The sequence below is a fragment of the Oryza sativa genome, chromosome 5, assembly GCF_034140825.1.
Source record: "Oryza sativa Japonica Group chromosome 5, ASM3414082v1".
Taxonomy (NCBI): domain Eukaryota; kingdom Viridiplantae; phylum Streptophyta; class Magnoliopsida; order Poales; family Poaceae; genus Oryza; species Oryza sativa.
In genome coordinates, this window is record NC_089039.1 from 27,871,862 (window position 1) to 27,897,729 (window position 25,868).

General features: G+C 44.9%; 3 protein-coding genes across 3 annotated transcripts; 1 reads left to right on the forward strand and 2 right to left on the reverse strand.

The window, feature by feature from the left end:
• Nucleotides 1-81: 81 nt before the first annotated feature.
• On the reverse strand, nt 82-3,581 carry LOC4339574 (aspartic proteinase NANA, chloroplast). The gene is made up of 2 exons (XM_015785031.3): nt 2,614-3,581; nt 82-1,023 (listed from the first exon to the last, which is right to left on the reverse strand). The coding sequence occupies exons 1-2, from the start codon at nt 3,234-3,236 to the stop codon at nt 162-164; spliced, it is 1,485 nt and encodes a 494-aa protein (XP_015640517.1). The 5' UTR covers nt 3,237-3,581; the 3' UTR covers nt 82-161.
• Nucleotides 3,582-10,393: 6,812 nt separating this feature from the next.
• On the forward strand, nt 10,394-15,658 carry LOC4339575 (uncharacterized). The gene is made up of 17 exons (XM_015785182.2): nt 10,394-10,550; nt 11,043-11,106; nt 11,277-11,385; nt 11,580-11,642; nt 11,743-11,843; nt 11,948-12,014; nt 12,106-12,177; nt 12,282-12,443; nt 13,076-13,149; nt 13,228-13,325; nt 13,756-13,863; nt 14,001-14,098; nt 14,192-14,329; nt 14,435-14,482; nt 14,718-14,832; nt 15,176-15,273; nt 15,363-15,658. The coding sequence occupies exons 1-17, from the start codon at nt 10,475-10,477 to the stop codon at nt 15,450-15,452; spliced, it is 1,581 nt and encodes a 526-aa protein (XP_015640668.1). The 5' UTR covers nt 10,394-10,474; the 3' UTR covers nt 15,453-15,658.
• A 6,495-nt stretch (nt 15,659-22,153) lies between these two features.
• On the reverse strand, nt 22,154-25,841 carry LOC4339576 (MACPF domain-containing protein NSL1). Its single transcript, XM_015781987.3, has 7 exons — nt 25,213-25,841; nt 24,862-25,100; nt 24,540-24,744; nt 23,971-24,042; nt 23,669-23,852; nt 23,356-23,528; nt 22,154-23,249 (listed from the first exon to the last, which is right to left on the reverse strand). The coding sequence occupies exons 1-7, from the start codon at nt 25,510-25,512 to the stop codon at nt 22,536-22,538; spliced, it is 1,887 nt and encodes a 628-aa protein (XP_015637473.1). The 5' UTR covers nt 25,513-25,841; the 3' UTR covers nt 22,154-22,535.
• Nucleotides 25,842-25,868: the final 27 nt, after the last annotated feature.

Here is a 25,868-nt window from a genome sequence, read left to right on the forward strand (position 1 = left end):
GCAAAACATTTCCATTCGCTGTACGCACATTCCTGCCCCCCCCCCCCCCCTCCTCTTTTTTTTTGTTTCTTTGAGAACCCGTTGCATTAACACTTTTTAATTAATACGATCGCAAAATCACCAATTACAATAATTGAATAATATCTGCATCAATAGACTGTTCATTGGGTGCAGCTCGTCTGCCTGAACCTGAGCCACCGATTGTTGAGGTCGAACTCCCAGAGGTGCTCCTGCTGCAGGATGTTGCCGATCACGGACACCCCCGGCCACGCCCCCTCCTGCACCCCGATGCACTTCACGCCGGGCGCCGCGTCGATCACGTAGCTCTTCGCCGGCGGCTCCAGCCTCGCCGACCCGGCGAACTGCACCGCCAGCTTCGGCACGGCGAGGTCGCCGCCGCCGTCGCCGCGGGCCGTCCAGTTGTAGCAGTAGTCGAACGGGTCCATGGCCACGCGCGGCAGCCCGGCGAGCTGCTCGCTCAGCGCCGCCACCACCGCCTTGTACGCCGGCGTGGCGAGCACCGTCAGGCTCGTGCCGGAGTCGATGATGGTGCCGCCGTTGCTGCCGACGTCCCACACCTCGGCTGGGATGTCGAGCGCCACGCCGTCGACGGAGACAGAGTCGACCGCCACGGCGTAGAAGGGGCGGACGCGGGCGTCGAGCAGCAGCGGCGTCCGCGAGCCCGGCGCCGGCGCCGACGACGACGCCGCGTCCGGGCCGGCGCCGAAGGTGAGGTAGCTGGTGGCGTTGCGCGGGGCGAGGTGGTCGACGAGGCAGTAGGAGAAGCGGCCGCCGAACCGCGACGCGGCGCGCGACGCGAACGAGATGTTGCTGTAGCCGAGGCTGAGCACGCCGTCGGACGCCTCGAACCCCTGGCCGGCGTGCGCCGTGGTGCACCCCAGCACCACCCCCTGCAGCTTCGCCTTCCGGTCGCCGCCGCCGCCGCCGCCGCGCCCGCCGGAGAGCGCCACCGTCGCCGAGTCGGTGCCCACCACGCCGCGCGCCGCCGAGTTGTCGTTGTAACTGCCCACCACCAACGCGTTAGCCACCGTTAGTTAAGATCCATGCACATGCTAAGATTCGTGCGCTAAATTACACACACAAAAAAAAAAACTGCCAAACTTTAGAACTAATGAGTAATAATATTTTTAGCCCAAAATGTACACTTGGTTACTACTAGATTAGAACTGATCGTGATATGACTTTGGGACCTGGCTTTTCTACAAAGAACCGGCTTGTAAGTTACTCATCTTCTACATGATCTGTATCAGAATCATGGAACAGGTAAGACATATCTTTTCATGAACTGTAAAGCACAGGGAAAAGACTAGCCGAGATTGCAGCGTTATCTCGGCAGCTCATTCACATCGTCTACGCCGGCCAAGTGATGACCAGTCTGTCGTCGACAAAGAACAGTAAGGTGAATGAATCTGACTGGCAGTATCAACATCATGAAGTCGGTATAATTAGTTATTTATTATGCCTTTTAACCTTAAAAATTCAAGATAAGCATCCAGCAAAGGAGAGCAGAACGGTAGTACTCCTGACTCCTGAGCAGTAGCTTTGCCGTTTTCATATTTGGAGTTGGGTTATTCTAGGAGTACTAGCTAGTACAGCCACTGCAGTTAGTGTAAAACAGCTGCAAACTATTAAAAAAAACTCAGTTGGATATACAGAGATCATACAGAACATGGCCACAATTTGGATATGGTCAGTCAGACAGGTTGAATTAACTGCTAACGTGCCTGGTTTAGTACACCGGCTAACTTTGGGTTTAAGGTAACCGTTACACTATTATACGACAGTGATATATAGGTCGTTCACGACGGTCAGAGCAAACTGCAAAGGTTGGCAATTCAATACGGGCTTCAGTCAATCAGCCGCGTTTACAGTTGCAGCATTTCTCTGAATATTTCCTGCTCCGTTCTCCGCGACGCGTGCAGAGCCCGAGGCGCTGCGTACGGCGCGCACATGGCGCGCGCCCCCGGCCGCCCACTGCCCACTGTTCGGTGCGCGGTGTCGCGCGCCAACTCGCCCCACTTGCGCTTCCGGGGACGAGAAGCGACAGCGCATCGGCGCTCGCGAACGCGAACGCGCGACCAGCCGTAGCCGATCGTGCGGCGACGTGCCCGGCGCGGCGCGCGCGCGCTCTCGCCACGCCACGCCACGCCGCGGCGCGGCGTCGTGCGCGGCCAGCAGATGAGCTCAGTAAATGTGTGACATTAAAATCGGGCTCAGCTCCGACCAAGAAGACCATAAAAAAAGTCACGCGAAAATTACTGCAGATTGCAGAGTACCACGCTCCGTACGAGCTGTCGTGCTACTGTAGAACTAGGACTACTCCTGCTTGCTTCAGCTGCGCGCAGTTAATGGGGTTTCGATCAGCGCAGCAGCAGATGGAGACGAAGGAAAAAACCCGCGAAATTTATGGCGCGCAAGCGAGATCCCGACCCACCCAACAACCCGGCACTTACTACGGCTGCGCTGCACACGCACGCACGAGCCACGAGCACGAGGATCACTGCATTGTGAGATGAGATCTACGCGCGCGTCAATGGAGATGGAATCATGGCAATGGCAATGGCAATGGCGAGGAGAGGAGAGGATACTGACCGGTAGTCGTAGGAGCAGGCGGCGGTGGAGCTGGAGCAGTTGGCGAGGGAGAAGGGGATGGTCGACTTGCACGTCTCCGACGAGCACGGGATGGGCGACCACGTCTTGGAGTCGCCGGGACGGAACACCCGTGGCGGCGCCACCGCCGGAGACGGCGCCGCCGCTGGCGAGGCGGTGGCGGTGGCGTGACTGGGAGAGGCGGCGCCGCGGCACTTGACCCAGGTGAGGTCGCTGCCGGTGTCGGCGATGAGGACGAACGGCTGCGCCGGGGTGCCCACGCGGAACCGCACGAAGTACTGCCCCGTGCCGGTGTACGCCCCCGACGACAGCGGCATAGCGAACGCCGACGCCGCCACCGCCCCGGCCGACGACACCGACGAGGTCTCCTCCGCTCGCCGCCGCCGCCGCGACGCCGCGAGCCTGGCGGAGATGTACTCGTGCCGCCGCCTGTCATCCCTCGCCCGCTCGGCCATCGACGCGCCCGGGGCAGCCGGGACCAGCTGCAGCCTCGCCGACTTGCCCGGGCGTCCGCGACTGTGCCCCCCACCGCTCGCCGCCGACGCCGCCGCCGCCGCCACGGCGAGACAAACCACGACCATCAACACCACCTTCCCGCGCGCCATTCCTCCTTCCTCCTCGCCCGATCACCTCACGTCGTCCCCAATGCGCGAGGCGACGCACAAGAAGAAACCAAGAAACGCACGCAGCTCCTGCTCCTGCTCCCTCCTCCTAGACCACGACACGAGCTGCCATTGTCGCCGTCGCGCTTTGCCGAGACACACTGCAGCAATCAAACACTCGGCGGCTGCTCTGCTCTGCTTCGAAATGGAGGAGGAGATTTTCAGCTGCGGCTAGCTAAGCGGAGGCCGCTTTTTGGCTGTGTCCGGCACGGCGATGGAGGAGGACGAGACGACGTCGTCTTTTATAAAAGCCGACCTGCCGTGCAGCGGCTACTGATGATCATGGATAGAACGCGCTTCTGCGGCGGTCGGTTTTATGCGTGCTGCGTTGGCAGATCGCCTCCGGTTCATACTCCTATCCAATTTTTTATATAAATTTTTGCATGGAGTAAAATAATTTCTTCACATAGTAAAGGGTACTGTATGCTACTTTTAAATAGATTTGCGAAATTTCCGTTGATAGAAATTAGCAGGAGAAAGAACCCATGACCTCCTGTTCGTAAACATGTTTTGTTAGTTATGTGTAAGTTATATATGTATAAGTTATTACAGTATATTTACACTATTAAGCCCATCGTTTAAGCCTATCGTTTGCACTTTAGCCTTCAACTTATAAGCATAAGTAAAATTTTAAAACACAATTTTGGGGTTAATTTTAGGTTTTTTTATTGTAGTTTATTTTTTTTATTTGTTTTAAGTCACTAAAACCATTTATATAAAGTTTTACCTATAAATTATTTTTAATCACTAATAAGTTGATTCACTTATAGTGAGTATACAAGTTTTCAATGGATATTTTTCCCATGATACCATAGTTATATTTGAATGATTTTGAAGTTTTTTTTTTTCAAAAGTTGTATAGCTCCTTAAATTGTATAACTATTTGGCTGCCGGTTTCTTATTTTTTACATAGCAAGGGATAATTTTTTTTATTTCTTGAGGAGTATAATACAATTTTCTACATGGTAAAGAATTCACTATTCTTAAACATCCGTGTATAATTGGGTGAATATTCATTGGTGACTGTATATTGCTGCCGTTTTTATCACGAAATTAATTTAGACGCACGGCCTCATCTTTTCGCTTATGCTTATACTTATCAGCCAAAATTTGAATTTTCAACCTTAGATTTGAAGTTGATTTTAGGATTTTTTTCATCGAAGTTTATTTTTTTAGACTTTTCTTTTAGGTTACTAACAATACGTATATAAAATTTTATTCACAAATTATTTTTCGTTTGTAAATATGTCATATAAGTGAAACGATGGAGCCGAAAGTTCTGTGCCGACCCAGCAGGAGAGGATCAATCACGATCTCACCCGCCGGATGTTGCTGTGCAATTAACCGATGATTATTCCAATCACAAACCATCGATGATTCTTCCATTCCGATCGAACTGTTCTGATCTCTCACGGATCAGAACGCGCCGCATGGCCACATGGGAGTGACATGTCACTTGATTTTCTGGTGGTGTGTATATAAACTCACTGATTTTCAACAAACACAACCATAATGTCCCAATCAAATCAAATCACAGGCCTGGAAAATCTCGGAATAACGCTGAACCCTGCACGCCATCTCACTACCAGCCGTGCCGGCCATCCGTTGCCGATCCAGTGAAGCATGCACACGTACGTTCTACTACGTTGCCGATTTTGATCTAATCTAATTTTCTATCCACCTCTTAAGGAAATAAATGCTATGTTTAGATCCAAACTTCAATCATTTTATATCACATCAACCAGTCATACACATAACTTTTTAGTCACATCATCTCCAATTTTAACCAAAATCTAAACTTTGGATCCAACTAAACACAGAGCCAACTAGGAAAGTACAAAATGTTTTTTTCTCATACTGTTGCCACGTGGCAGTTTAGGTATTGGATTGGTCCACGTGGCCGTGTTTTTGCTGATGCGTGTGGACAGAGTGAGGAGGTGGATGGATGGATGGCCGGTGCACGTCATCGCCTTTTGTGACGACACGTTCGAGTATGATGCGTGCCATGGATGGCCAAATTATTTCTCCGGATATCGCGAACGGATCAACGGAGAAAATAGTTTGGAGAGATCGTTCGATCGATCGATCGGCATCAGCATCATCAGCATCGCGACGACATAATGGCCCATGCAACGCAACGCATGCATGCAGTGATGATGCAGAGTCGTGTAGGATCATGATGGCGATCGGCGAAAGCAGCCGGGCCGCCGTCGAGTCGTTCGGGCCCGCGCCGGTGGCCGGTGGTGATAGTACGTACGTCGAGCCGGGCCGCATTCATCGGCGCCCCGCCAGCGGCGGCGCTACGTCGTCCAATGATTCGCGGCCCGACGGGGCATGCAAGGTTATAAATGGTTAACCCACGAAACTTATTTATAGATCGAAATAAATTATTTATTCGCTTATTTTTAATTTATATGTGGGTTTATGAGTTACCACTTACACTTCAGAAGATATGTACCGATCAAACGTTCACTTTTTTTGGTTTGTTTTTTTATGAGAATAAATGGAATAGATCTTAGAGTTCTGACAAAAGTCACGCTCGAGGTTTTAAAAAGCAGTTGGCAATGGTGATTAGCTAGTTAGTTAAATCTGAAAAATAATTTCCCATCTTCTGAATGTTAGTTTTTTTAGTTCAATCTATACTTTCTCGTATTCTTGATGAAATTTTGGACTATTTAAAAGGGGCTGAAGATTTTGAAAAGCTGCGGCTATCCAGCCCTCGCAGGGCATACGTATGGCGGGCACGTAACGATCAACATTTTGGCTTCAGAGTTCAGGCAGAAAGAAACCCAATCCAAATGCATGTACTTGTACTAGTAGTTCAGAAATCAGAATTAGGCTGCACCCATGTCCTAACTACTAACAGTTGATCAGTTAATTGCAACAGAGTGTATCAGCTGTATCTGTCTGTCCTTAAATTAATACATTATGCATACAAAGTCAATCTAATTTTTAATTTCCAGCACTTAACAATGCAATCTCACAAAACTCAATCCATTGTCCTCGCGATTAAAAAAAAACATGTCTGCTCCCGTGACAGTGCAGCATGATTTTGATCAACGACTAGAGAGAGCGTCAATGATGGTCATGGAGAGGAATTTGGCTCCTTAAATTTAACTTCTTGGTGATTTGGTTACCGATCGAAAATGGGCTATCTGGTTCTCGTCTTCAGTACATGCTGCAGGGCCCGGGTGAGCTCGATCGATCAACCTGTACAATTTGCCTGCATTTTAAGCGATCTCACCTTACACTTTCCGTAACATATTGCATGTCTGGGTTCGATTTGGACACTGTTAACTAGTCGCCTTGATCCACCTGGCCTGCTAACCGCTTTCATCATTGGATGCATCAATCGCCATAATTTTGCTTAGGTGTTAAACACTAGGCCCTGTTCCAGTTAGCATAAGTGAAAGCTTGATCTTGTTGTTCTCATTATCACTCATGATCAACCACTATGCACACTAGATGCTACGAAAGAATTAATCATGATCTGATCGGTGCAAACAGTTTCATTTGTCTGTGTGCACTGTTGTGCATAGATTGGAAGTGTTCTCAGAATTTTGAGTTCAATAAAAGCTTCCATTATTAGAAAAACAGTTTGATATACTTCCCTTGGCATCGAATGGAATGCTTTCCACTTCCTTGCACATTTCATTCAGTCAACCAAGCTAGGAGATGAACAAGTTATCTCTTGTGCAGTTGTGCTTTGCTCTACTTTCTATGCTTTTTCTAGAATGGTCATCGCGGATGAAATGCTCACCTAAATATATTACTTTACCTCTGGTGTTGATTTCTTCCATGAGTGGCGCTGTTCTTGCTGGCTCAAAGTTCCGAGAGAGCGTCGTCGTTGGTTCGATACGATTGTGACTCTTAGCGCTTGGTCTATTTGTAAGGAAAGAAACAATCGTGTGTTCAACAACCGTTCCAGGTCCTGGCCTAAGGTTGTCACAGCTATGGCGCAAGAGGCCACCCTTTGGTGTCTTGCCCATCTCCTGTCGCCAGCGCTCCCTAATTAGCGTGTTTAGTCGTTCAGTCATCACACTGTAATAGTGAGAATAGGCTTAAGTCATTGTTTTTCTTTTTCCCTTTTCTTCCCCCTCTCTCACTTCTGTGTTTGCCGTTTGTATAAATTTTATTCCTCTTAATATAAAAATGCGCAATCCTTTTACGTATTCCCTAAAAAAAATATTACTACAAACTAAACGTCTTACACAGGGCAGGTTTTAGCTGCGTAAGTGCACAAGCCCTCTAGAGGATAAAGTGGAGGAATACACGGAGGGATTACAAACAAGAGCAGAAACGATGGTCACCACAACCTCCTCAAAACGCAAATTGAAACATACTAAAAGGATTAAGAGAAGGAAGAGGTGCTAGACGGATGTTCAGCCGAACCACAGCTACTACTTTCTATGCTGATCATTCAGCCGAATCTGCATGTGTTGCAATGCTTTTCTCACTCACTTTGCTGAAAATACAGGCAGGCACCTAGTCCTATTCTCATCGACTAGCTGCTTCATGCAGGTTCTATCATGCTGGTTATTCGCTCCAAGTTCCCAAAAGGAAAAATGCCACAGCTCACGAGTTGGATATTGGCCCTAACTGCTGCTGATCGATATCATGTTGTGGATTGGAAGCAAGGCACATGCACTGCAAAAATATTCTGTCAAGTCACATGGCCAATAGAGAGAAAAGGTATGTGAGAAGAGAGTGCCAAGAGAGCAGAGTTAGCAAGCACTCATTTGTGCTTTTCTTCCAGCTAATCATCGATCCATTGACTACAGGAAAGCCACAGTGTAGAACCAAGTACACCACCACATGTTCAGTACTATTACTATATCAATCCTAGAATGAAAGTGCCCTGCTTACAACTTAATTTAGGTGATTAGCTTATTGTACGATACATGAAAGTTTACACATGTAGGAACAAAAGTACAAACTTCAGGCACTACTATAGTATATATCAACACATGTTTGGTGAGTTCAGTTAGGTTTACAGCTTAGCAAAAGACACCTGAATTTCATAGTCAATGTCTATAGGTGAAGACCAGGAATTTACAGAAGGATGTTTGGTTTGCCAGATTATTACATGCTGCATCTTAGTTGGCATTTGGTTGGTGGATGGTAGAGCTAGAGGCTAGAGAACAATACTACTATGTCACCAAAGATCCAAGGGAGAACAGACAAAAGTTGCCCCTAGTTACATGTATGCAAATAGTAGAAGTGCTGAAGGTTTTAAACTCTGAAGTTTTTCAGATTCTCAGCAGGTAGAGATATGATAATATACATTATCATTGATTGCAAGATGTGATTGTTCACTTGTCCTTTACCAAAACGACCAGTACTCGTGTTTTCCAGTACTCCACGTCGACATCATGTGTGTTCTTCAGGCTACATAAGACATGAACTGCAATTCCAGATCAGGTGCTATTCAGGACTTAAAATTGCCACCCTACCTGCAAATTGCAGGCTTCACTTCAAGTGCACATAAAAGTTGTTGGCCCTCAGCCATGAATCCAGCAGATTGATCCATTATGAATGAGTGAATGAATGAATGAACCCAGAGTGATCCATATATATGTAGAGGTCTGTCAACCTAGAACTTTCCAAATTAGGAAGCACTGTGACACTATCTGAAGATTCAAGATTCAACTTCCTGCATTGTTATTACTTGTCATCAAGTTTCAGACATTCAGTATCCAAGATTTTTTTTTGAAAGATACAGGATTACACTGTTGCTGTCTATTGCTATTACACTTCTCATCAAGTTTCAGTATCCAAGAAATTGTTTTTGAAGATACAGGATTGCACTGTTGCTGTCTACTGTTGTTACACTTGTCATCAAGTTTCATACTTTCAGTATCCAACAGAGAAAAATGAAGATACAGGATTGCAATGTTGCTGTCTTGAGCACAGTCGGATTCAGACAGGAAACATGGGAACAGGTCAAGGGTTATACACAGTCTTGCAGAAAGTTGCTTCCAGCTTGATCTAGTTGCAGTTGACTAGTAGTATATGAGAGAAGCAAATCGTGTATCCATGCATGATGCATGGATATGGATGCACAGGGCTTGTGAATTGTGATAGAGCTGTTCTTCGAGTGCTTGGACTGTTGGACTACAGGAGAAGAAGACTGTAAGGGCTTCCTGCACTTTCAGTTCTCTGTAGTGTTCCATCTCCATCAGCCGATGAATGTGGTCATTGGCGTACAATTACTGTATTGTGCATATAAGCTGCATATCTATCACTCTCACAAGTTTTATTTTTTGAAAAATCACAAGTATACATATGACATAATGACATGAGAAAACATGAAATTCGGTGAAAATTTACCAAAACTAAAGAGATGAAAAATGCTGCATTGTAAGAGCAGGTACAATAGTAGACTATTAGCTAGCTGTAAACATATTTTAATGAGATAAAAGATGAGAGAGAAGAGCAGCGGGCTACAGATTTGTAGCTAGCTGCAGCACGGACTTCGAGACGCAATGTGTATATGACAGGTGGGACCATATATTAATAGTATAGTAAGCAACTATTATATGAATTGGTTATTAGATTTACTATAGATGAATTATAGCTGGTAGTGGGCTATACTATTAAACTTGCTCTAATAGGTAGGCTGCAGAATTATGTGAAGCCCTCGAGGCCTCGACTGCTTCAACTGTTGGACTAGGAAAAGAGAATGTAAGGCGCTACCTGCACTTTCAGTTCTCTGCAGGATCTCACAAGTTTTCTCTTTGAAAATTCAGAAGCATATATTTGAAGTCATGAGCACGAACAAACATGAAATTGGGCTCTGCCGAATTGTGCCAAGCATCGAAGTAGTGCGAGGTTCGAGAGGGCCCAAGTCAAACTGAAAAGATTCTTGGGCTCGGCCCAACAAGGTTGTCATCCACTCTTTGAGATCCGTGCGCTCGAGGAGGAGGATGATCGGACGGCTCAGGCCGCTCTCGGATTTGGATAGGCACGGCCGGCGTGTGGGGCCCACGCGCGCCAGCGATCGCCACGCCACGCCGCCGTCGCACGCGGCGAGCACACGCGGCGCAACCGACTCGGTGGAGATCACTACAAGCGGAGTTCCGAGCAGAGCGGCTGCCTCTGCCTTTGCCTTGCCAGTCAGTGCTCGAGTTCGTCTCGCTCTCCGCATCCGCAACTAGGGTTTCCCCCCAAGCAAGTCGCAGATGGAGGCGCCGGCGATGGAGCCCGGCGAGATGGAAGCGATGCTCCGGGCGGCAGCGGAGTTCGCGTCCTACCCAGGCAATGGCCCCTCCTCGTCCTCCTCCATCTCATCTGGCTCAGGGCGAATCATTTTTTGGCCCGCACTAGCTTCTAGCTCACGAGTTACTCTTTTTTTTTTTTTTTTTGGGGGGGGGGGGGGGGGATCAGGGGATGGGGTTTTGGGTTGCGCGTAAGAGTCGATGGGATTAGCTTGCTTTGCATGTTGCTAGGTGGGAGCCTGCTTAGTAGGTGTTGCATATCACCGCAAACATCTGATTCCGCACTCCTGATCGCGCTTGCTTTCAGTAACTTTTGTAACTCATGCGTTAGGGTTGGATTATATTATGGCTTGCTGGTTTTGCAATGTTGCTGTAAATAGGGTTCCTCTCTTCAGTCCATTTGTGAATGACTGGTTTTTTTCCCCTGCTAATTACTCAGGTGGCGCGTATTAAAATTTTCAATTGGACTTGTTTGCATTTGGAGAAGGCACAATTTGTTTAGGCACTCACTGCATTACTTCCTTTGTGGCAGGAGCGCATGGTGATGACACCGTGAGGCAGTTCCTGGAGCAATACCCTCTGCCCAAGCTGTTAGGGTAAACTGCTTGTTCCTCAAAATGAGTTCATGAAATTACAGCCGACCTGTTCAAGTCATCTATTTACATCTCTAGTCCCCACAAATGCTATGGTGCTTATACTAGTTTGTTGTGCAAAATAATGAATTAGTTATCGAGTGGTCGTTTTAATTTTCGTCTTGGTCCTGTAGTGCATTGCAGAGTGAGGCTGATGTACCTGGGATGGATGAAACTATTGCCGCATGCTTGGACAAAGTATTTTCTTCGAGATATGGAGCATCATTTCTGCCAAGCTATGGTGTATGTGTGAAATAGTCTCTTTAATTTTTAAACCTGGCACATACACCTGTTAACCTTGGTCAATTGCTTGTGCTTCTTTGAAGCATATTCCAAAATGACCAACTACATTATTCTGTTTCTTTTTATTCCTTAAGTAATCTATAACTATATACATCTGTCTACCTGAAGTTCAACTTTTCAATTTGATAATTCAGGCATTTATTCAAGCTGGATTGCTTGCAAACTCGAAGAATACCAGACAACTAGCCTGCAAAGCTGTATGTCCTATTGTCCCTGAATATATATAAATATTTTGACTGCTGAGAATTCCCGTTGAAATAAACGTTTTCACATAATTCCTTTCAAATTCTTTACTAGGTGATACATCTTCTTGATAAGGCTGGAGATAGTGCTGTTGTTGTGGACACATTTGTTCAGCACAATCTATATCCTCTTCTGATGAATTGTTTAACTGAGGGGTAATTATTTTCGACATCACAAACTACATATAGCAAGTTCTGTTGGTTGGATGACACGTGTTCTTGGAGATATACCTGTTATTAATTCTGTTTGCCTTTTGTAGAGATGAGGAGATTTCAGCAATTTCTCTGGATGGCATAAAACGTTTAGCACAAATTCCTAAAGGCATTGTGAGTATAATCATGTTTTTGAATTGTTGAGTATATATTCCTTTAGTGCATTGTGGTTATCACTGTGGCTAATTTTTGCTTTGGCTTTTAGGAGATCATATTTCCACCAAATGGTCAAGGGTCTGTGCAACTCCACAAAGTGGCAGCTCAGTCATCGTCCATGGTATGACATCTTGATTCTGTTCTTGTCAAAGTTTTTTTTTTTCTGAATTTATCAATACACATGTTTAAGTTGTGTTAATGTTCCTTGCTTCCTCTTCTTTGTAGGCACGAATTCGCATTCTATCACTGATAGCTAAGCTCTTTGCTGTGTCAACCTATACTGCTACTGCCATTTACGACTCAAATCTTCTCAGCTTATTTGAGGATGAGATAAAAGATAGAAGAGACATGCTTAAAACCCTGAGTGCACTAGAGGTCCTCTATGAGGTAACAATATACTAGTATTTTTTGTGCAGTACTCCAGTTTGACTTTCATGGCTTGCTAAATGTTTGGCACTTTGGCTTGCATCCCTCAGTTTTCCTTGATACATGATAGTTTCCATCAACTTGGTTTCTAAGTAGATAGGCCCTTTTGCTTTTAGTTACTGAAAAAGCTTTACAATTGAAAGAAAGTACTTATGGCAAATTGGCTTATTTCTGGCTTTACGTCAATAGTGTGGTGGGATTCTTCTTTTCTCTTCATTTGCAAGAGCCTTGCATAAGTTGCATTGATAGTTGTAATTCATCATATGTTGAATGTCTGGATGAAACCAGACCAATGCCATTAGATCTTTATACTAAATGTACTTGTAATTTGACTAATCATTGGTTATAATCTACGAGGTACTAACATTTTAAAATAAAAAAAATATGCCTTATAAAAATCAACAGAGGGAGTACCTAGTTAAGCTGCAGCAAAATCCTCAGAATAGAAGCAGTGAGGAGAATATGGCTTTGGATGCCTTTTTTTCCCCCTTCCATTTTGGTGATCAAGATCAATGACTTGGAGATTCTGTTATATCTAAGGGTAGCTATATGTTTCGTTGTTGCAGCTAATAATGCATTGTGTTGTAATGCAGCTCGTGGAACACCCTCACAGCAATATCTTCTTGCTGAAGACTAATTTACTTCAACTCATGGTTGATGTGATCAAGTATTCCCCTAATGCTTCTGTAACTATGTTTTGTCTTGCAATTTTCATCCATTTGATTTTTTTTTTGGTCATGTATAGCGATTCATCGGCTGATTCTATTGTACGGTCAAGGGCAACATTGATTAGTGGGAGGCTTCTTTCTTCAGCTGATGCTTTCACGACAATAGATCGAAACTGTAAGCAGGTTTATTTGCAGCTATCCAACTTCTATTCTACCAGATGTGCTAAAAATCTTTGCAGCTATGGAATTTCTATTCTACCAGATGTGCTAAAATCTTTCCTTTTGAGCATTGAAGATTTTCGAATCCACAGTTTTTTAATCGCTATGATTTATACTGTTTCCTCCATTTATGACAACTTCGCATCATAATTTTTTTGTGGGGGTTTCTTTGAATTATAATGAAACTGTACTAAATGGTATGTACATTAGTTGTTAACAGATCTTTCATGTGAAGTGTCGAGGAATGCTATTTGATAACCTATTTATTGGATTGTTCTTGGCACTTTTACTAGGATCATATTCGTGTTAATGCTATCAGGTATTTACAGTATTTTTTTTTAAAAAAAATTACAGATAAGTTTCTTATCAAGATTTGTTCATGTTAGGTGTTGCAAATCTGCTTCTAGCTATAGACAAATTATTGAAGATGGAAGAAAGTCAAAATACAGATGAAACTGAGAGTGCATTGGAGGCCTTAGGCCTGATTGGTACAAGTAAGTTTATGCGTCCATTACCCTTCTGTTATACAATAATGAAATATTCATCAATTATTGGGGTGGGGTATTTACTAGAAACTTATGTCATCATCCTAACTAAGCGTACTGTTTATTTGGCTCTATTGGTATAACAGCATCTGCTGGAGCATGTTTGTTGCTCACAGATTCATCAAATGCTGCCAGACATGTGGTAGAGGCATCCTTTGGTCGGCAGGGTAGAGGTAAACAGCTGGTAAGTTGCCTGCCTAGTTTATTCTATTGCCACTCTTTTCAATCAAGTTACCAGAAATCGGTCCTCTAATGTGAGATTGTTTTATATGTTCAGGCTGCTTTGCATGCATTTGGAAGCATATCTGGTGTTGATCGGCAGGAAGACCAAATAAAACTGGATAATCAAGCGGAAGAACGCCTGAAGCGTTTTGTCTATACCACAGCAAGAAACAGTCCAAAACTGACACCTTCGGTTAGTAGTAACTTTATATTTTTTTCCATTCCATGTATCTTTACTTTATAGTTTTCCTTTCTTATTAGGTTTGTTTATATCGGTTCTTGCTTCATATTTTTACAGGCTCTTCTTCTGTCGGTGTTACAACAAGATCCAGACATAAGGATAACTGTAAGCAGCACATGCTTGTTGAAGTTAGAACCTGTTTGGAACACAGGAAGCATCCCAGATTTCAGCTGGGACTTAACTATTTCCCGTGGAACTCCTGTATTCCAAGCAGTTCTCTTAACTTATTTTATACTGAATATCTACTTCTATCCCCCAGTTGCTGACCCGTTATGAGTGAGAAAGTGAATTGCTGTCCCTTGATAGTGAGGCTATGCTAATTGCCTTTGGATGTCTGCAGGGTTACAGAGTAATATCTGGCCTTGTTGCCAGAGAATGGTGCCTAATGGAAATTTGTTCAAAGTTGGACATAATCAACCTTGTTACAGATCCCAAAATGGAGATGACAAAACTTGGTACGTACCTAGGAAGACTTATGAATTGCGATGATGCTGATGCAGTAAATTTAGCGCCTCCTTTTCTAGTTTTCCAGCCCAAGGGTGATACAGTATGATGTTTGCTTTAGTATTTGGAGAACTTTTGTACAACTGCTTTTGGAGTTGCTGACTGCTTAGAGTTGATCATGGTTTCAAGCTTAAGCAACTTCTTACTCCACTTTTAGCACTTAGCACCAGTTACTAATCAGAATTGCGCTTAGCAATGCAATGGAGTAGTGGCTCTTATTTACTATTGTGGTCGTGGACATACAGTTTTCTGTTTACCAAATGAAAAAAGAGTAATGTTGGTTCATTTTTGTAGGCATGGAAGCACGGCATGATTGTTGTCTGGCGATCAGCAAGGCATTATCATCATCACATCTTCTTCATGAACCAAGCCTTTCTGAACTCATTGGAAAGGTATCCTCGTAAATTCCATTGTTTTCTGATCTTGCTGTTGGATTGTGAATAGTGAGGTGCTGACCACCAAGGAAAACATCTTGTGACAGTTGAATGAAGCGGTTAAAAGGGGTCCTTATCTTTCTGAGAGGAAGCGTGTGGAGCCACAGCCGGTGGTTGTCCCGGCAGAGAGGTTTTAACTCTTTACCTGAAGCACAGGCCGTCTAACCTTTGCAACCCAGAGAAAACTGAGGATGCCTATGCAGCTGGCTTTTTGTATATGGTTAACCAAAAATAGAGATGATGGATGTACCACCTGTGTTCCTGGTGCGCTAAACATGTCTTTGACGACCGAAGATACTGTTATTTCAGCTAAGTAATATAACTCAGTGGATGCTGTTGGGAACGAGGATGATTGCTGATGCCAAACTGCCAAACCGTCTCACATTCTCAGTTCTCACCATTGCCAGTAAAAAGGATCCCATCTCTTGCACTTGCAGTGAAAATAATCATACATAAAACTTTTTGAGCTGCATGCCTAAGGAAACCAATTTCAACAACTATATATACTCCTAGTTTTGCTAGAATCTAAGTGCAAACCAAAACAATTGTCTGCTGTGTAGTGTACTGATATAGTCTAGTTCATACATCCAATAGCATACCTGACCTCTAGCGTGCGCAATGCCGCAATCTGTACAGTATACGCTGAGCTGAGCTGACCTGTTGTGTAGCATTCCTGACTACTCGCGTGCGCAATGCCACAATCTGTACAGTATACACTGAGCTGAACTGACCTGTACTAGGGGTGAAATCGGGTTGGGTTGGGTCGGATCTCACCCTTCTCATATCCTAACCTATATTTTATAAACGGAATCGGGTTGAATACGGATAGTGTCGAATACGGATATAAGATCGGATAATATCGGGTAAAAATATGGGACGAATACGTACAAAAAAATGGATATGTACACTATCGGTTACCAATACTTGTTTGGATATCAAGTCGAAGCAACAATCATAAATACCACATAGACAATAAGCATTCAACAATCCTAAATATCCATAATGCGATTATATTAAGCCATTAGGGGCTTAGGAAACATGTACCTCACAGCCACAAGCTAAAAGTAGGCATCATCCAAAATGTCACCATTCACCAATACATAGTACCATAGCATCATCCAAAATGTCACCATTCACCAATACATAGTACCATAATACTGCTCAGAACAATAGTCTTGCCAAGCATATCACTCAGGGGCGGGCCCAGAGTTTTAAGGTTGGGTATTCAAAATAAAGAGGGAAAAAAATTTCTACACTAAAAAATGATAATAATTGGTTTATATAATATCACATACTAGTAGTTGTATATAATATATAACATATATAACACAAAATTGAGCATAATTTCATGTATATAGAGTTTTTGGTTGGGTAAAATGGAGTGAATCAATTGTGCTAATGGGCCAATAAAGAAGAGGGAGGACACGGTTGGATAGTTTCTTTGCTTGATGGGCTGTTTGATGTCTTTTTTTTTAATTTTTTGAATACACATATAAAATACATAGTATATATATATATATATATATATATATATATATATATATATATATATATATATATATATATATATATATATATATATATATATATATATATATATATATATCTTTTTTTTGGCCAAAATTCTTGGGTATTCATATGGGTATATATACTTTACCAAAATTCTTGATAAAATTCAAGTCTCAAGCGTGGACTATTGGAGTGGGCTGCTAGGATTCTAACTCGAGACCTCTGGCTCTGATACCATATTAAGTTGCATGCATCAGCCAGTTACACCTAAAAACCTAAGCTGATAGGGAAAGACGAGCAATTCACTTTATACACTCTAACAATTTGAATACCTTGAATTGTTGTAGACTTGTAGGCCCGCCCCTGATATCACTTATCAGTACACTATGTCATCATAATATCGCTCACAACATAAGCCTTGCCAACCAGGAAACATATCACAAATTCACAAGTACCAGCGCCACTTAAATCATCAGTTGTTTTCAGCCTCAACACTATTCGCTACCTGATGATTTAACGGCCAATGAAGCGAGAAGTTTGCTAGGATGGAGGGAGAGGCAACACGGGCACCGGTGCAGGCCGTGCAGCAGAGGTGGCGACGAGCGCCGTCGCGACGAGCACTGGCGATGGCGACGGGCTCAAGCTGCACGATGCAGGTCAACAACGCAGGTGGCGTAGCCGGCGTAGTGGCGAGGGTGGCGCAGCCGGCATGGATGCGTGGTGGCGCCTGGCGCAGGTGACGTTGGCGCAGCCTGCGCAAGGGCATGGCAGGCCAGCGGGCAGCGGCGGCGGAAATCCCCTCACGCACGGGCGCACGCCGCACGGCCTCACACCTCTCTCTCTGACTCTCGATCTCCCTCAAGCTCTCTCCTATTTCTTAGGGTTAGAGCATCTCCAACAGTCTCTCTAAATTCGACTCTCCAGATGTCTATTTAGCTAATTTTTCATTTCATTTGTCAAGTCAAATTCATTGTTTACTCCAACAGCCTCTCCATCTATCCTCTTTATTTTGAGTCTATGACAGGTGATAGCGGGACCCATGTGTTAGCCCTCTATACCCATTCTTCTTCCTCTTTCTCTTTCTCTCCCTCTTCCTCTTTTTCTCACTCTTCCTCTCCCGAATCCACGCCGCCCAGTCAAATCCACGCGGGGACGGCAGCGGACGGCGACGGCAGTCGCGGCTGGCTCTGGGATGGCGAGGACGGCGGCGGCGGTCGCAGTTGGCTCTGGGACGGCGAGGACGGCGGCGGTGGTCGCAGCTGGCTCCAGTGTCTCTCTCCTCTGTGCCATCGCCGTTCACGAGCAGCACCGTCGACGCCTTCTTGCTCTAGCTAGGAGAGGGAGAGATGGTGCGGGAGGGGGAGTGGTGGGGCCCACGAATAGCCAGGCAGAGAGACTCTAAGTTTGGCCAGTGAGAGGTGCGATTGGGCCATCCAGATGGCTTGGCTAACCGGATGGAGAGACTGTTGGAGAATATTTTCCCCTCATATTTGCTAAAATTTAGCTTGGCCACCCATTTGGCCATTCTATTGAAGTTGCTCTTAGTATTGGCCTATTGGGCCAGTGGGTTGATGGGCTGGTGGCGCCTGGTGGCTAGTGGTTGGCCGTTTGGGCTGGCTAGCCTCAAGCCTGTACGGCTGTAACATATAATACTGGTACTATCCGTATATATAATCGGGTAATATCCGTATTTTTCCCGGATAATCCGTATCCGTCAGATACTGCGCTCTTGAACCCGATCTCATATCCTCCAAAAAAACCCATATTCGAACCCTATATCCGTATAAAGTTTCGGGTACCCGAATTTCTGACCCGAATTTGTCCCAAAATAATACGGCCAGGCGGGCGGTCGGGAAATACCCGCCCCGTTTTCACCCCTACCTGTACCGCACACAACATCACAAACAAGCCAAAAAAGATGCACACACCGTGCAGTTCTCAACTTCGGGTAGTCCATTTGCGCGATGAGCAGCGAGTAGACCTTGAGTGCAACTTTGCCACCATAACCGACGCACACGCCACTTGCTTCCAAGATTATTAGGGTTCCAACTAATTACAAAAAAAATATTGTTGGAGCCATGCCGTGAGAACCTTCCACCCGTCAAGTCACGAAGTCGGACGCCGAAGGATGTGACCCGCACAAATGCCGAAGGCAAGCGGCAAGTAGCTTCGCCAGGCCAACAAGGTGAAACTTTGGCACCATAACCGACTCACACGCCACTTGCTTCCAAGATTATCAGGGTTCCAACTAATTGCAAAAAAATATTATTGGAGCCATGTCATGAGAACCTTCGACCGGACTCTTGAAACACCCGTCAAGTCACGAAGTCGGACGCCGAAGGATGTGACCCGCACAAATGCCGAAGGCAAGCGGCAAGTAACTTCGCTAGGCCAATGACAAGCGTCTTCACCAAGCATGCAACAAAGGGGCATCGAATGGCGAAGAAGGACAAATTCCTCGGTGGGGCCTTCACACTGGAAGCCCAACAAATGGCCCAACAAGGACCCTTTAGGGCCCATGGGCCTGTAGGATGGGCCATAAGACGATTATTACCCCTATAAATGTCCCTATTATAAGGATAGTTAAGTTAATTCCCGAGTGAACAGTAACCCTAGCCCCTGGGGTTGTAAGCCTGCACAGCTATAAATAGACCCCAAAGGGTGTGTAATTGGGGATCCAATTTTTAAGAAATACATTTTTACCACTATATAAATCAACACATTTTTATTGCTTTATATTCCACCTTGTGAGTGAAGCCTACCTTTCGATAGACGTTTTAGTCCATCAACAACAAATATGTCAATGTGTTATTCCTGATTAGTACCTTTGAAACATCCTCCTAGCTAACTTACTTCTTTAAAACATCATCCTAGCTAATTCTACTACTTTATAAAGAACACACCAACTCAAGTAGAAAGTGTCCATTATTTGTTACAACAGTTAGCCATCGCTTCTCCATCTAAGTACATTACTAAAATCCTGCATAAAGATATTAATTATATGCAACAGTGACTACTCATGTACATCTAAAAAAGAAATATTAAGAAAAAGATCACAATAACCTTATTTTAGCAACATACAATTGAAATTAGGTCGAAAACTTAACTTGGCATACGGTATTAACAATAATTACATTATGGTAAATATACATTTGTCAATTCCTCATATAAATAAACTATGAGACACACATCCAACCAACTTGTAACTGTCCACACATATAAAACCACAATTCTGTAAGCATTATTTATTATAAAACATAAAAATATGAGTTAAGTTAAATATAAGTTAAGGTTATTACTGTTTACAAAACTGAAAGAATATTATATATAACTTTTCAAACGGAGTTTATATTAAATGTTTCACCACATTGTAGATAGATTTAAAGTAATTCCTACCACTGTATATATAGTCAGCTAAATGTTTGTCATGATTCATATTGATAAGTAGGTCGGTTCTTATCTCATACAAATCTCTTATCTCATACAAATCTTCTACGTCTACGTTAAGTTTTCTTGTTAAGCAAATTGAAAACACTAAAAATCCTCGAAATAAAGTTTTTCTGTTTATTAAGTTTTATTTTTAAGGAAATTGAAAACCCTAACAATCATCGAAAGAAAGTTTTTTCTGTTCAAATTTATCCATCCACACATTGAAAGCAGGAAATACTAACCAACCTCAAGTTAAGTTACCCACCAGATCCTTAATGACATGATTTTTTTTTTCATTTTCATCCCTCCAACAGATAAATTCTTGATCATGTTATAATCGCAACAGAGTTTTTCATGACTAGCTTCAAATCTGCTGCAAATCCATCCGCTTTAGAAAACTCTAAAAAACCCAACATTGTTTAAATTACTAATTGCTTTCTTAAATGTATAGTCAATCATACCAACTCCAAGAATTCTCACTATTTTTCCTTTAAGCAAATATTTTCTTGCTTATTATTTATATAACATATTTTGTTGTTAAAAGTACTGCTAACACATATGATCAGATGTCTTATAAACACCTTAAATGGGAAACATAAATGCCAAAAGTATTCCTCAGTAAAGATAATGGAAGTTTGAGAAGAACGCGCAGGACTAGAGTGTTTATAGGTGTGATGCAGGTTGAAGTATGAAAGGTTAGTATTGAATCCTTCACACTCCGACAAATTCAGTGGCGCAGGCCTAAATACACATGATTATCTTGTAAATTCAAAAGTAAATCTTGCGCATGCACTTTGTAAATAAATAAAGGTAGTTTTCAGCATAGCTCGTATCAATAACTAGAGTAAAAATCAAGTTTCCTCATATAGCCATATGTTAGTAACAATTAAGCTTCTCTATATTAAAACTTAATTAATTATGTGCTAGTTAAGTATTTATGACAAATATGCTAGTTGAGAGAAAATGGTAGAATTGTCTCTAAATTTTAATCAACCAATTAAGTCATTTGCCTAGTACTAGATTAGTAGATCTCATTTGTGTGATTTTTTCTAGATTTATGTCGTATACTTTAATGTTCTCATTTGCGTGATTTTCTCTATATTTGTATTTTGTTTCGAAGAACACGTTACTAGCGTAAAATTTTATTATTTGCGTTATTTTCTCTATATTACTCTATATTCTAAAGAACATGTCAAAACTCCTCCCTTTATTTCTTTTGAGATATATATTTTGTTTTACAAGAAGAGATTTATATTGTGTTTCACAAACATGATTGGTTAAAATATCACCGAAGATTTGCATCGATTTAAGTTACACATTTTATCGATTTATTCCTAGAAAGATGAAATATTCCACGACCGTGTCTCCTTGTGGGTGCACCATTCAAACCCTAGAACAAAAAACATATAGGAGATCTCGATTCAACCCCTTATTCAACAAATTTGTGAACTACATAAATAACTAATCATGCGCTTGCAACTAGCCATCGATTGGACGATCTCGTCTCCTCTTCGACCCTCAACCATGCCGGTGTCTTCTCTCTCTCCTTCCATTGAACCAGTTACATCCTAGAACAAGAATGAAGTGAAGGTAAAGAAGAAATGAGACACGATCTTTGATTTTCTTTTTCATCAGTACGGATCATATTGAACGCTAAATCAACGAAGTATCTATGATTTATGTTTTTTTTTCTCTATAACAAAACTGATAAATGGAGCTAGCAGGTATTCAATTCACATGAAATGCCCATATTTCACTAGTTAATTATTCCATTGCTATCGTATTACAATAATTTTATTTCTTATCTTGCCCCTTTATTAATCAACGGTTCAGCTCCTTCTCTAAGTAACTCGCAAACAATGTAAAAGGCCTCCTGTTATACTGTTGGGAACAAGGATGATTGCTGATGCCAAATTACCAAACCGTCTCACATTCTCAACATTGCCAGTAAAAATGATCCCATCTCAGGGCAATACCAGAGGTGAGAAATAATCGTACATAACCTTTTGAGCTGCATGCCTAAGGAAACCAATTTCAACAACTGTGTATGCTCCTAGTTTTGCTAGAATCCAAGTGCAAACCAAAACAATTGCCTGCTGGTAGTGTACTGCTCTACTCTGTGGTTTATACATACAAATAGTATACCTGACTACTAGCGTGTGCCCAATCTGTACAAGTATACGCTGAGCTGAGCCGACCTTACCTGTACTGTACTGTACTGTACACAACAGCATCACAAACGAGCCAAAAAGATGCACACACCGTGCAGTTCTTCTCAACAGTCACTCAGGGTAGTCTAGCACCTCCGCGATGAGCAGCGAGTACTTGACCTTGAGTGCAACTTTGCCGCCTTCGATGCAGAGCTTCGCGCCGGTGACCACCCAGTACCCCGGCAAGTCGGCGGGGCCCCTCATCACCTCCGTTGTGTCGACGTACCTCGCCATCCTCTGCACCGGGAGAGGCACCGGCGGGCCCTTGGGGAAGATGGCGGAGTTCACCTCCACCTTCTCCCCCACCGGCTGCTGCTGCTGCATCATCTGCGCGGAGCCACCGGCACCGGCGGCGGACAGCCGCGCGCTGAACAATGCCGACAGCGAGCCCGACTTGCGTGACACGACGAACGGGCCATCCCACTCCGACCGCCGGATCTTGGTGGATGCCACGCCGGAGAAGCCCAGCCGCAGGAAGAGCACCTTCTTGAGGCACGTCTCCTGCACCTCCAGCCACGCCCTCGTCACGATCGCCGCGCAGTCGTCGATCCGCGCGCCGTTGTACTGCACCGGCGCCGTGCACACGTGCGACAGCAGCGGCGACTTGATGGGCTCGATGTAGTCGCGCTCCCTCACGGTGGCGTCCTCCGCCGACGCCACCTCGCCGGCGATCGTGATCGTGCCCGGCGTCGCTGACAAATGCTGTAGGTGAACGCCCAGCCGGTTGTTCTTCTTGCCTTCCAGGAACAGCCGAATGCCGGTCACCGGACGATTCCCAGAATCAGCCTGCACGAAACAAAACGGAACACACTGTGAGCTGAGTTCTACTACAAACAACATGGAATCAAACTGACGAATTTCACTAATGCAGAATGCCGGTATTGATTGTTACCTTGGCAGTGGTGACATGAAGCTTAGGACCCATGAGAGTAAACTGAAGAGATGGCAGGCTGTTCTTCTTCTTTCTCGGGCCCAAAGCCAGAGGGAGCTCCCCAAACTCTGGAGCCCATTGTCGTGGCACCTGGAATTCCAGAAATTGATGGAGTTCCTCTATTGGAGGTTTGTCTGAATTTACCAGCAGAAAACAGACAGATAATTAGACTTGTAACCTGAGTAATTTAGCTATGTCAGTACTTGAGATACGATGTGATCCTTGAACTGGCATGGTTTTGTTTGTCACCAGCAGTAACTAACAAAGTGCTTACATCTGAGGTAGAGGTTCACTGCATGATTCAGGAACCCGCAGCCTCGAACACCAGTGAGCAGAGAAGTAATCGGCACAAAAGCCATAGAGATGACGTCCGGTGAACCGCTGATCGTCGAAAGCCAATTACTGTGGCCTTGGCCATTATCAACGCCCCCTCTTCTGATGTGGATACTGAGGATGTCCTGTGAAACGAAAGGACATGCGACCAAACAAATTAATCATGGCTCTCTCATTAATTTCCTGCTGTTGGAGTGATAAATCACGCAATGAACATCGTCAGTACATGTGTGATTGCCTTACATCTTTGTGTGACACGACTGATGGTCTGAACGACCGCCAAGCAGCAGATCCAGGACCCAATAATAAACTCCCCTGCACAACATCACAGCAATTAGCAAGGCTACTTACAATCATTAATGGCGCCTGTATCTTCAGAAACCGAATCATGGGTTATGAAAGTCCAATACAGTAATTCTGAAGCTTCTAAGGCCCTGTTTAGATGGGACTAAAACTTTTAAGTCCCTATCACATCGGATGTTTGAAAATTAATTATAAATATTAAACGTAGACTATTAATAAAACCCATCCATAATCTTAGACTAATTTGCGAGACGAATCTAATGAGCCTAATTAATCCATGATTAGCCTATGTGATGCTACAGTAAACATTCTCTAATTATAGATTAATTAGGCTTAAAAAATTTGTCTCGTGAATTAGCTTTTATTTATGTAATTAGTTTTGTAAGTAGTCTGTATTTAATACTCTAAATTAGTGTCTAAAGACAGAGACTTAAGTTAAGTCCCTGGATGTAAACACCACCTAAGAAAGCTAATTTTGAAGCCATATAATGTTAGAGTAGAGAGCTCACGTTTAATCCCAGCAAGAACTTGTCGTCTCTTGCAGTTAAACTTTCAGGTGAATCCTGAGCGAGCTTGTCGTCGGAGAGTTTCTTGAGCCGAGACTGCACATCGCTCTGTGTGAGATTGGATCCCTTGAGCTGCTTGATGCAGACCACATCCTTCCCTCCCATCTTCACCCCGGCGATGACGTGCGTCCCGTACTTGTCGATGAATCTGAACAGAAAATTCGGCAGCGACCATGTCAGTACACTAGAGTCAGTGGCCACTGGGGTAGCAGCAAACGCGACGAACGCCGGGCGCGCGGCGCGCGACGGGGGAAGGCGTACTGACTCGGCGAGAGCAGCGGGGTCCCAGAAGGGCGGGACGTCGCGCTTGACGCGGTCGAGCAGGGCGAGGTGCGCGCGGGGGGCCTCGACGGCGTAGAGCTCGATGAAGCGGCCGTCGAAGCAGAGGCTCCCCGTGGCGGCCGCGTCCTTGTGCCAGCACCCGTGGTAGTCGAACATGGCGTTGAACGCGCCCGACGGGATCTTCCCCGCCACCGACATCGTCTGGTTCACCTGCTCCGCCATCTGCGAACCGCCATGGCAGGGAAACCACCCAACACAACAAAACTCTCAAGCTCAATTCCGAGTGAACTGAAAGGGATCACCCGATCGAACACCTGTGAGGCACTGTCGTTACCTGAGCGAAGGAGAGGACGTCGGAGCGGAACCGGGTGCGCTCCCCCTTGTCGGCGACGATCCCCACCGGCACGCCCCCCACGACGGCTCCCCAGGGGAGGACCAGCTCCCGTCTCGCCGCGCCGCTCGCCCCGTCGATGTCCACCAGCCTCCCGCCCGCCTTGACGCGGCTGAGGCGGAGGTCGCTCGTGAGGTCGTACCCGCACCCGATCGCGCCCACCGCCGCCTCCGCCGCAGCCTGCGCCGTCATCATCCCACCACCACCACCATCTCCCATGAAACCCAACACCCTCATCATCATCACCACCACCACCGAGTCGTCCGCGTCGCGCTATAAACGGCGTGGCCCCGTCCCCCGCCACGCTAGTGCTAGTCCGTCCGTCGTCTTCGCGAGGGCGAGGTCGTTGTGTTTGTGTGTGTGTGTGTGTGGCAGCGAAAGCTACCCGCGGGGAGGAGGAGGAGGAGGAGGACGAGGCGAACGATGGCGACGGCCGAGTCAAGGAGGCCTCCGGTGGTGGCTGCCGGGCGGGGACGGGACGTCGTCGTCAGTGGAGTGACGTGCGGCGTGGGTGCGGCCATTGACGCGGTCGCGAGGGGAGGAGTGAGGTGGGGCTAGTCGCTTTCGCTTGTGAATGATTGGACAGCGAGCGGGAGAGG

Excerpts from the sequence above, each read along its gene's own strand:
- LOC4339574 (XM_015785031.3), bottom strand. The coding sequence starts at position 3,236 with ATGGCGCGCGGGAAGGTGGTGTTGATGGTCGTGGTTTGTCTCGCCGTG. Across the intron at positions 1,024-2,613 it reads GCCTGCTCCTACGACTACCG|TTACAACGACAACTCGGCGG; the intron begins GTCAGTATCCTC and ends GGTGGTGGGCAG.
- LOC4339575 (XM_015785182.2), top strand. The coding sequence starts at position 10,475 with ATGGAGGCGCCGGCGATGGAGCCCGGCGAGATGGAAGCGATGCTCCGG. Across the intron at positions 11,844-11,947 it reads ATGAATTGTTTAACTGAGGG|AGATGAGGAGATTTCAGCAA; the intron begins GTAATTATTTTC and ends TGCCTTTTGTAG. Across the intron at positions 13,150-13,227 it reads CTCATGGTTGATGTGATCAA|CGATTCATCGGCTGATTCTA; the intron begins GTATTCCCCTAA and ends GGTCATGTATAG.
- LOC4339576 (XM_015781987.3), bottom strand. The coding sequence starts at position 25,512 with ATGATGATGAGGGTGTTGGGTTTCATGGGAGATGGTGGTGGTGGTGGG. Across the intron at positions 24,043-24,539 it reads AGTTCTTGCTGGGATTAAAC|GGGAGTTTATTATTGGGTCC; the intron begins GTGAGCTCTCTA and ends GATGTTGTGCAG. Across the intron at positions 23,529-23,668 it reads AGTGAACCTCTACCTCAGAT|ACAAACCTCCAATAGAGGAA; the intron begins GTAAGCACTTTG and ends TGGTAAATTCAG.